This window comes from Cannabis sativa, chromosome 3 (assembly GCF_029168945.1).
Source record: "Cannabis sativa cultivar Pink pepper isolate KNU-18-1 chromosome 3, ASM2916894v1, whole genome shotgun sequence".
Lineage (NCBI taxonomy): Eukaryota > Viridiplantae > Streptophyta > Magnoliopsida > Rosales > Cannabaceae > Cannabis > Cannabis sativa.
The window spans coordinates 17119897-17132630 of record NC_083603.1 but is presented as its reverse complement, the minus strand read 5'-3'; the positions used below and the strand labels follow the sequence as shown (position 1 = coordinate 17132630).

The 12734-nt window shown below is 29.2% G+C and overlaps 1 protein-coding gene across 1 annotated transcript; it reads left to right on the top strand.

The window, feature by feature from the left end:
• The first annotated feature begins 5594 nt into the window (after positions 1-5594).
• Positions 5595-6975, top strand: LOC133035437 (uncharacterized). Its single transcript, XM_061111298.1, has 2 exons — positions 5595-5928; positions 6001-6975. The coding sequence occupies exons 1-2, from the start codon at positions 5629-5631 to the stop codon at positions 6244-6246; spliced, it is 546 nt and encodes a 181-aa protein (XP_060967281.1). The 5' UTR covers positions 5595-5628; the 3' UTR covers positions 6247-6975.
• The last annotated feature ends 5759 nt before the right edge of the window (positions 6976-12734 follow it).

Below are 12734 nucleotides of genomic sequence, written 5' to 3'. Positions count from 1 at the left end.
ATGGAGGTGAGGATCTTCCGTTGGCGACCCACCAAATTGACCAACCGTTTGGAGCATTTGAAACATGACGGGCTTGAGCTCAAAGTGAGGTGCTTGGATTTCGGGTCTCACAATACCCGGATTTAGCTCATTGAACATAGGGGCTGCATACTCTCTTATTGCTCGGGCTCTATCATCGGCCAAAGCAATAGGATTGGCTTCATTATGAGCACCCCCAATTTCAAACCCATCGGCCATATTGCAGTGTTTTTTAGCCTTTTGTTCCTTCCTCCTTTGTCTAAAAGTGCGTTCAATTTTGGGGTCAATAGGAGCAAGTTCAAGGTCTTCTTCTTGCTCGTTCATGCACTAGATTAAATCTGAAAAAGAAAAAAATTCAGCGCACCAAATAGGATTAAAACTTTAAACTAGAAAATAAATTGCAAAATAGTTGATAATACACAATTTTTAGTTTCAATCCCCGGCAACGGCGCCAAAAACTTGTTGTGAAAATTTATATACGCAAGTATACGCAGTCACACAAGTAATAAAGTGATAAGTAAGATCGTCTCCACAGGGATTGCAAACAAAGTTTGATATAAAATCAACTAATTACAACTTAAAATAAAAAGAAATAATATGCAAATGGTTGAGTAATGATTCAAAATTAAAAATGACATGAATTAAACTTGCTAGAATTAAACTACTGCTACTAGAAAACAAATTGGTTGCAAGATAAAAAATATAATATGGCAAAAATGGCTTGAATAACTAATTCCTTCTAGTCAGGTTTTTTTACAGTCAGTACAACATTGGTTCAGCATTACTTCAGCTTTCTGCACAGAGATAACAACAAATTCCTCTAGGCTTGTGAGAATTTTCCAACACTCACAACTTCAATTCTACCATTTAGCTTAATATATTCCTATATCAAACCAGCAAGCAGAACACTATTCAAGCATTAATTTGGTGAGTTATGCAAGGCAAATGAAATATTCCTATCCCACTTACAAAGAAAAGCCTAAGTCTAGGTTTTCACTTGCTTCATTCAAGTTGAACTACTAGATCTAGCCCTTCCGGTACAAGATCTAGCTTAGCAAATTGTTATTCATGGCCAAGAAACAACAATCAATTAAAATGAAACTCACTTGAATGAACAAAGGCAAACAAATACTAAAGTAAGCTTCAAATTTAACCAAACCCAACTTAGAAGTTCATAGTCATTCAAGCCTCAAAAGCTTAGCTCATATTCAAATAAAAAGTTAAAATCCAAGCTAAAAATACTACATCCATGGCTGCTGCCCAAACTTACAATCTAAAAAAGTTTTGAATACTAAGTACAAACAACAATAACCAAGAGAAAAATAAAGAAGACTATCAAGAAAGGGTAAAAGAAAATTCAAACACTAGGCTTGGTCCCCTCTTCTTTCTTCTTCGTGTACTTCCTGCTGCAATTAAAACTCCTCCATAGAAAAAATGGCAGCTGCCCCGTACTGTACATACAAGATGATGAAGATGACTATGGTGTACTTCCCTTTCCTTCTCTTTTTGTTGTTGGGTTTTTAGGGTACAAACTTCATACCCCAAAATAGAAGCCCAAACTTTTCCACTTTGGCCCACTAGGGTTAGACCCCTTTCTTCCAGGTCAGCTGGCTGGTGCAATTTGAGTGACTGGACCGAAGTTGCTGAGGTGGATAAGTGAAATTCGTGTTTCCACGTCACTGCCAGGATGCTGAATTCACTTCAGCATTGCTTCAGCAATCAGCCCAGTTTCAGCTTGTGCTCCTTTTCTTCCTTGCTTCTTTTACTTTTACCTATCAATTTAATTCCTCATTTTTCAACAAAATAAGCACAGTTAATTGGAAAAACACACCCAACAATATCAATATTTACAAAACTTAAAGGTTAGATTACTAAATAGAAAATAACACTAAAACTAATTAAAATTAAGCAAAATAAACACATTTTCACTACTCTCCTCACAATACTTTAGTTTAAAAGCATAAAAATCAACTCTATAACATAGAGTTATCACCGATTAAGCACTACAAGAAATCTGATCTTTACCTACTAATATTTTATCTACTAATAAATATCTGTAGGAGAAGGAATTGTTTACCTACAGATATTTAATGGTAAGATTTATTAGTAGGTTAACATTTCCAATAATATTAAATTTTTAAAATTTTCATTGTCCACTAATAAATATGTATAAGTAAAAAACGTTACCTACACTTATATTGGAGGGAAAATTTTTTAGCATTGGCGCCTATATTTCCCCTATCTTTATTATAAAATTTATTTTTTAATTAAAAACAATGCTGATATGTACAATGATGTGTCAAAAATTATCCTACATGTTACAATTCTAACTTACAATATACTGTCATATCATATAATCATATCTTATATGTCACTATATACATATTTCTAAATATTATTATGTATATATATCTAAACATTACACGTATTATAAAAGATTAAAACAAATTAATAAAAAAAAGTCAACCTAAGTAAAAGAAAAAAGAAGCATATATAGAAACCTTTAAACAAAGAAAAACCCTACACTTGACCATTCTGACGCCTCCACTTCCTTCCCAAATCTCTACATCCTTCTCAAATTTTGCTTACATGAATGAAACCATGACTCTCTTGAAGGCTTTCTCTTTGTATAAGAGGTATTTTTCTTATTATTTTATGCTTTCATTTTTCTTTAATTTTATTTTTCCCCTTGAGATTCAAACAAAATTATTTCTCCATAATAAATAAAAATCATAAAAGAATTTGATAATATATTACATTTTGTAGAATTTGTGCGTTATTTTGTTTATTTCTCATAGATTTTTTATTTTTTGATTCTCGTATATATATATTTAAATAAGAAAGGATGTTTTCTTGTTAAGAATAGATAGCCCCTAATTTCATAGTGTGAATATCTCCTTTTCTTCTCTTATGATTTATAGGTTATTAAGTGTGTTTTACCTTTTTTTTTTCTAAAGGTTCTTGGTCTGATTGTTGGGTACTCCAATCAAGAGAATCACTCTACCATCTCTAACTGTAAGTATATTTTATAATAAATATCTTTTTGATTATATTGAAATGTTTTTGTCCTTTCTTATGTCAAATTGAATTTTGCAATTCTTATGGCATTATAAGTAGATTGTTTGTCTAATTTCATTTTTATGTCCTGTTTTTATTTGGTCTTTTAATTATTTTTGTCATTCTTTTTTGCTCTATTCATTGTCTTGTTGAAGGTAGAAAGATTTTCATAATAATAGGAAGGGAAATCAATAAATACCTCAATTAAAAATAGTTATTTTGATAGAGTTATTGAGAGTGATTCAAATTTGACGAATAGTACTATTATGTTACTACCAATGAAAATCCTCTGTTTATGAAATATGTATATTTAGATAAATATTTTTGTTGCATTTTCATATATATATATATATATATATATAAAGAAAGGATAAATATAAATTAGGATTAAAGATTGTCCTAAATATATATATATAAAAATATAATGTATATATATACAATATCATTGGTACGTAGGAGGGTAGATGTACCATCATCAAACAAGATTTATAACTTATAGTCTTTTTTATTAATTATTAATATTCACAAAACAAATATCTCAAGTCAACAAAACAAAATATATAACAATATATATATTATTATTTTTTGATCTCTCTTGACTTTGAGTGATTGATATTGGGATATTGGGATGTACATTACACTATATATATAAAAGTCAATCATTTACAAACAAACGATATATTTAAAACTCACTTTTGTTTTGATTCAAATTTATACTATTGCAGTTGTTATTTTCTCATTACTATTACCGAGCTCTACATAGTGAAAATTATATCATTATTTTTTAAACTATCTGGTAGTGTCTAGGTTGCTTTGCTTTAATCATAATAATAAATTATGGGACCTTTCATAAATTTATTTTCTTTTAGATAGTGATTAATTTGTGAAGATTAAAAATTCTTTGGTATTGGTTGATGTGTTAAGTCTTCCAACTAGTGGAAGGTGCCAATTATTTAAATTTGAGCTCCAAAAATCATCAAGCATTGAATGTATCAAATTTTTTATATGATCTTTAGGCTTGGCATTAAATCTTCATTGTGAAATTACTTAAAGTTACGATTGAAATAAAAATAAAAAAAAATGGCATTCTTTGTTACTTGGTGGTCCCTGGCAGCAATAATTTACAGAGAATTAAAAGTGAGGTTACATATTTCAAGACAATAGAATGTCCTGTTTTTTACTTTCCAATATATTGACTTATATATATATTTAGTCTTTTATCTAAGTGCATGTATATATAGTATACACTATTATAAATGACGATTGTTCTTTAATTCATTATTAATATACCTTTTTTTACATGTGTTATAATCCTTAATGATTTAAAAATATTAAGTTAAAGTACATTGTCACAGGGAGAACAAAATATTAAACGTAACTCAAGACCCTTTCGAAAAATTTTTAAGACCCTTGTTTGACTAAACAGTGAAAGATAACTAGTAGTTTTTCATTACTGCTTTACGTGTTCATGTAATTCTTAGCTTCTTTTTTCTCTTCTTATTATTATTTTCTTTATGAAATGTGACTTGATGATATAACTGTTTAGAAATCTATGTGTAGATCTTTAGAACTAGATTTTATGTATCCAATAGGTATAATTTTATTTTATTTGTTGTGTAGTTTTTATGGTTTGTTTGTTGTTACCGCTATATGTAGCCTAATTTAATTTTGTCTTTTAAATTTTTATTCAGAACAAGTAGTTGAACCTTTTATTTAGTTTTTTTTTATTTCTCAGTCAGATTATACAAACCTCAAATCAAAAGAAGTCAAACCAGAATTTAAATGTCTTTCCTCATCCATTTTAGCCTTTTCTTGTACATTTCACTAACCCCAAATCAATCTCTCACTCTCTCTTCTTAAGTTCATCATCAACTCTATCAGAGGGACGCCATATTGTTTTCAACTCCAATGTTCGTCCATTAGGAGCATCTACTATCAAATTGCTACAAAATTGGAGAAAAATTGCTCAATGGTACATTCTGAACAACCAAAATAAGAATGTTGATGAGCAAGCTAACTTAGTTGAAGATTTTGATGATGGACAAATATTTCATAATAATGAAACATTTCAGTCAAGTGATGATAACACTGAAAGTGCTACCGAATCAGAATCTGATGCAGATTCTTAACTCATAGTTAGTTTCTTAATATATGTAAATATTTCTTTTAATTATTATATATTTCATTGAATAATTATTTGTCTTTTTTTTTATTTCAAGGAATTTCATATCATGGCACCTGGTCGTCGCATCACTCGATCTACTGCTTATAGTCAACAAGTTGAACCAGTTATTGATCCTCAAGCTCCACCTGCCCAAGTCGTTCCCACTACTCGCTCAACTTTACATAATCAACAAGTTTGTCGCACTACTCGTTCTAGGGTACAAAGTCAACAACCTAGAACTACCATACAATCTAATGTAGAGAGTGAACACCCTCACCACTCCACGCATCCTTTGGTACAGGATGAACAAGTCAATGTGACAATCCATGTTGATACTGAAGATGATAATCAATCTTCCCAAGATCCATCTGGTAAATTTAATTTCTTTTATGTTTATTTCTTTAATTTTCCTTTTTATTATAAAGTTATGTTACATTATAGGAAAAACATCCTCATTCAAGCCACGTGGGGCTACTCGTGGCATGTCAACTACAACTATAGCTAAGGCATCATCGACAGGAAAGTTATCGGTAACTTTTGATGCAGAGTGTCGTCAACCAATCTGTACTAATGCTGAAAAATTTAATAATGAGATTGGATTCATTATTCGAAATCATGGTACATTTCATTATAAAGAGTGGAGAATGGTCCCTGAAGATGTGAGAGCTCCATTACGACAATATCTTTTGGTAAGTTAATTATTTCACAATATTTATATTTATATTTAGAATATTTTGTATTTAATATTATTTATTTAATAGGAACATTTTGACATCAACTTGAATGATGAGACAACAAAAAAATGTATTGATGAACAAATGAGAAAAGCTTGGAAGGGTCACAAGTACAAGCTACATTTATATTTTAAAGAAATTGGAGGAGAAAATGATGTTGAGATGGCCAAAAACAAACGACATCCAGACTTAAAGGAGGACCAGCAAGAGGATTGGATAATTTTGTGTGATCGTTGGTATTCTCCTGAATTTAAGGTATCTTTTTTATTATAATATTTGTATTATGATAATAGTGTGTGGCATGACTTATTATTTATGTATTTATACTGTTATTTAGTTGGCTATATATTATTGTTTTTGTTTTACTACTCAATATTAGCTACTATTGTTTGGAGTTGATAATATTAGTAAGAAGAAAGATTTATGTAGAGTGGATTGAGTCTACTCTAACTCCACATTACTTTGATGTGATCTTACACTATTTTTCCTGGTTGGCTTTGTTACTGATCTGTTTTACCATTGATTTATTGGCTAGTATTATTTGGATATCATAATATTAGTAAGAAAAATTATTTGTGTAAAGTGGATTGAGTCTATTCTAATTTTATATTATTTTGATGAAATCTTAGACTATTATTGTCGATATTTTGTTTTGTCCATTTATTTAAAGATTCATTCAAGTGTTAAGTAATTCTAATATATAAGTGCAGTTATATTTGAGTTTAGTATTGTATAATCATGAATGAATTGCATCAGGTATAATGTATTTTTTGTACATCAAATTTATTTTCTTTTATTCTATCTAATTTTAACTTAAGTTCATACTCAATTTCTTACGTAATAAAACTCTAGGATATATACCTAATGACCCATATGCGTAGATGTATCATGGATCATGAGTTATCATGGTACTTAAGGTTCATTTTATAAACTACTTAGTACTTACCATGTATAATTTCTCTTGACTTTCAATAATATTTACATGTTTTATCATTGTTTATTTGTTCATAGGTATAAGTACGTACCAATTGGTTCAACTGAAGTTTGGAAATATATATTTTATTTTTATTTTTATTTTTTATTGATTTCTCTTAAATTTTATTATTACAGTGTTGGAAGAATTTCACTAATAATTTTTTTTATTTTATTTCTTTAGGAAAGAGCATTAAAGAATACTACCAATCGATCAAAGAGAAAATGGGAGTCAAAAAATGGTTCAGTCTCCACAGCGCGACATCACATTCGACGTGGAATGGTATTAACTTCTTCTACCGGTCAGATTGAGACATGGCGTCTAAAGCATTATGATTCCGAGAAGGGATGGACTGGAATAGAGCTCGAGTCCTTACATGTATGTAATTTGAATTTTTATTTCACATGTTATTATACTTTTTATTCTTACTAATAATTAATTAAATATATTATTAGAATAAAATGTTAGAGTTAAGGGCTCAACATCCTCCAGAAGAATTATCTGATAAAGATATTATGGAGCGTGTACTTGGACGTCATTCGGTAAACTTGCGAGGTTGGGGGCGGTCTCCTAGTGTAACAACTCGTACTTCAGATCGTGGAAATATTCATGAAAATACTGTGAATAATCAACCAACTTATGAAGAGTTAGTTGAAAAACTTAATGATACAACTTCTCGTCTTAATGCTACTAATGAACAACTTAATGTGGTTGTGGATATACTTCGTCAAAACAATTTAATGCCACCACCTCCACCACCTCCAACAGATCAAGCTTCAAATGCAAATTTGAGAGAGTCGCCATCTTCTTCACATTGGGAGTCCCAAGATGATTCTTAGTTTCTTCATATAAATTAACTAAGTAATAAACTTTATGTAGTATTTTGTTTTTGAATATTATGAAAATTTTTACTATTGAAAATTATGAACAATTTCAGTATTAACATTTTATTAATGTATTTTTCTTTTACTTTCTTTATTTTTAAGAACATTTAGAAATTACTTTTTTTTTTATTTTTACCTACACATCATCATTAATATAGACAAAAATATCAACGATTATATAGACTAATAAAATGGTGCCATGTAGACTCATTGTAAATGCCACGTGGACCATTCAATTTATGCCATGTGGACTAATCAATTGATGCCACATGGACCAATCAATTGATGCCATGTGAACTAATCAATTTCTACAACATGTACCAATCAATTTGTAACACGTGGATCATGTGGTGCCATGGCTGAAAGCCACATGTGTACCATGTGGCACCATAGTTGAATGCCATGTCAGCTGTCTTATATTACAACATGTCATGCCACGTAGGTAAACATGTCATCAAATATGTCACATGCTGATTCACTACTAAGTGGGGTCCACTGTTTTTTTACCCACTAATATGAATAAGTGTAGGTGAAGACTCTTTCTCCACGAACTTTTACCTACACATCTCTACCAATTCAACATGCGTAGGTAAAAAGTATTACCTACGAATATGTGAGTTTTTCCTACACATAAAATTAGTAGGTAAACACCCCATTTTCTTGTAGTGAAGCTTGTGAGGCAATCGGGGCGGGGCGGGGTAATGCCTTGTCGGGTCGGGGGCAGACCCGCTCCGTTTGCTATTCCTAGTTAGGTTTAGAATAAAATAATGGCTTAATTAAACCCTTGTTGGTTGAACCTATTGTGGGCCCTACAGGTTTCAATTTTACAATTTTATTTAAAAACTTCTCTTTTCTTTTACAAATGTCATATGTTAATTCTAGCTCTATAAATATCAAATCTATCTATTTAAAGAGTACAATACATTATGTGTTAGTTTACAAGGGTGGTGCTTTAAATCTCGTAGGCTATACTAGCACAAATTTTCAGGCTTGTCTTGATGACAGGAAGTCTACATCTGGGATGGTATTCACTCTTGGGGGTGGAGTAGTTTTTTGGAGAAGTGTCAAGCAATTTGCAATATCTGACTCTACCATGGAGGCCGAATACATAGCTACTGCTGAGGCTGCTAAGGAACTGGTATGGCTAAGAAAGTTCTTCATAGAACTTGGTGTTGTTCTTAAAATGGAAAAACTATTGGTTTTACTTTGTGACAACACTGGTGCTATGGCCAACAGTAAAGAGCCTTGAAGCCACAAGAGGAGTAAACATATTAAGAGGAAGTACCACATCATCAGAGAATATCTGGCAAGATGAGACATTCTGGTAGAAAAGGTTGATACTGAAGACAACCTAGCCGATCCATTCACCAAGATTTTGACAGTGACTTCATTTGAAAAGCACTGAGAGAATCTAAGATTAATTGAAATGTACTTATTATTTTATGTTAGTGCAAGTGGGAGTTTGTTGGGTTTTGTACCCAAACTAAAAATATATTTCAATGTAATCTTGAATATTCATTTATCAATAAAGAAAAAAATTTATTTCATTATTTGTTTAATATATTATTTGGTTCACATGTTTATTTCATGATCATTTGTCTGATTTATAAATTTATCTAAATCCTTATCACATTAGTATTCTTGATTACTGTATTGTCAGCACAGTAGAAAGTAATCAAGATTATGTGATTAAATAAATTCTTACAATTTATCAGTATATGGGATTTTATTGATATGATAATCAACAATATAGTTTACTTGCACCTTGGATAAGTGCTATGTCCTTTCCAGGACATTTGTAAAGTAAGCTTAGATTGGATCTATGGAGTATACATCGGATGGAACCGATATTGAACTTGAATAAGATATAAACTTACCGTAATATCTATCTAAGTCAATATCACATAGTTGATCTTAGATCAATGATCTCAATCCTGAGATGGTTAGGTTCTAGTTCAATTGTATTATTTATGCTCTTTAATTTATTTGTTAAAGTTGACCAATTGGATCTTCCCGTGATATACAGATTAAGAACATGGTAGTTCAATCGAGTGGGAGCACTAATCATAGAAACAGAATCTATAGCTTCTATAAATGCATAGAAGTGAAATGATAATTTCTTTTGAGCTTGGCTTAATAGAGATAATTGGTAGAATACTCATTTCAGTAATTATATTAGTTTACTAAAATATCATTTATAGGTAGCTAAGTATTTTAAGGATAAAATACATTGGGGGTAGAATAGTAAATTTATCCCTACTCGATATAGATCATTTATAGAGGATCATTGATTATTTAAATTATAACAATAGATAAATAATAGCGTATCTATATCTTAGAACATATAGAGTATTCTATATAATTAAGAGCGTAATTTCGAATATATAGTGGTGCAAGGAGGAATTAATAAGTTAGAGAATTTACTTAGTAAATTCTAGAACTACTTATTAGAAGCTTGATTATATAGGCTCATGGTCCCCACACTAGTTGAGATAATACTGCTTGTAGACTCAGTTAATTAGTTTTAATTAATCAATTATAATTCTAAAATTAGATTGTCTTATTTATGAATTTTCACTAAGTAATGACTTAATTGTGAAGAAAAGAGGTTTTAGGGTTTATTTGTTAATAAGAGACTTTGTAAAGTCTAATATAAGTTAAATGACAATTTTATTTGATAATGAATTATAATTATTAAATAAATAGTTTTGACACTTATAGGATTAAAATTAGAAAATATGACATTAGTAAAAGAAAAGATAAATGTGTTATATTATTTTATAATATAATAAGTGTAGATTAAAATGTAGTAATATATATTATTATGTGAATAATATGTATTAGGTGTTTGGTAAATAAATTGTGTAACATATAATTTATTTAACCTAAAATTGTAACTTACACTTTATAACATGGAGAAGAGTTACAAAGTTAATTGCTTTTGTAACTTCTTTTGGTTGATCATAATATTGTGTAATAAAAGAGATGTTACACAATTTGATGATAGGATTCAAATGGTTTGAAATATAGTTGTTACAAACTATATTAATGCTCATTATATGAGAAAAATGAGATGATGAGTTTGAATTCTAAGTGTGATCACCTAAACACTATATAAAGGAGTCTAATGTGCTCATTTGAGAGAGATGAAGTTTTCTATCAAAAAAGCACATTGCTAGAAAACCCTAAGGCTTGATAATTCCCAAAGCTATTTCCTAGAGGGTTCCCTTAGTGCTTAGAGATAGGGGAAATAAGCTTTTGGACAAAGGTGTAATACCTTGTTCAAGTCATGGTGATCCCCACTAATCTACACTCAAGGTTGTGAGTGAGTGTTTATATATATATATATTATTCTCTTGTTATATATAGATATTATATTACATGTGTTGTAATCTTCTCTTCTACCTTTCATATATATATATATATGTAATATATAGTGTATATATATGTATTGTACCATATATTTAATCAATCTCTTATTTTAGTCCTTGTATTATTTTACAATAGAGTTGTAATAAATCTTGATTTTCTTCCATTGTTATAAAATCTCTAACAATCAAAAGCTTATCCCTTTTCAATGGAAGAGGTGATAAATCAAGATTGTGAGAATACAAGGATAAGAGATTTTATGTGAAAGCCGTTCATGGGTGAGCATGATGGTGAATATTATGTGATTTACTATTTTATATGATAGTAATATATAATATATATATATATGAGTTATATATATGTGACATATATGTGATTATGTGTTTGTATCATATTAATATATATAGTAGTGTATAATATGATATTTCAATTTTATATCATGCTATTATATGTATATATGTGAGATATATAATATATAATATGTATGTATGAGTAATATATATTATATATATGTAGAGCATGTGATATAATATATATTAGTGAGATTAAATATGTAGAAATAATTACTTCTATGTATTTATGTGAGACATGCATATATAATATATGTTATATATGTGTATATAATATATATCATGTATATTAATGTGTATATATATGTTATATATGTGTGAGGTATGTAACATATATAGTTGTGTAATAAATATATATATTATGTGTATATGATATGTATATTATAGTATATATGTTATATATATATGAGATATGTAACATATATATTTGTGAATTTAATATTGACATTATGTGTATGTTACATATAAGATGTTGATTAGTAACATACATATTATATTAATGTATGAGTTATATAGTATGATAATAATGTTGATAGTAATATAAACATTACTATTGATGTGAAAATTATTATCATCTATTTTGTGAATAAAGAATAGATTTGAATTCTTATTCAATTTGGTGGTGAACATCTCACTTTATGAGATAATAAAAGATGGATTTTGAGAAGTTACATCTTTTATTGGATTATAAGAGATAATCATCTCATATTATGAGATAAGGAAAAGTGGACTGTGAGAGTTACACTTTTATTGGACTTGCATTGTGATCATAAGCAATAGAACAATTAAGATCATAGTGGATCCAAACTTGTGAAATGAGTCATAAATTGAAAGAGCAATTTTAGACTCAAAGTAAATGAATCATTGTGGATTCAAAAATAGTGAAAAGATAACAAAATTGGAGAAACAATTTTGAATCTTAAATGATCAAAGTTGTGAACAAAATTGTTGAGAATTTTGTTAACTTTGGTATAATTTTGGGTTAATTTCAATAAGGAGATAACCATAAATTATGAGTAAAATAATCACATTATTTTATGAGTAGTAATGTGAGTTTGACATTTTAGATTTATTGAGAAAACTAAAAATGTCAAATGATATTTTTTAAGGTGACCTTAAAAAGTCATTTCAAGAGGAAATACACAAAAGTGATATTTTATATACACTATGCTAGAAATGTGGGGG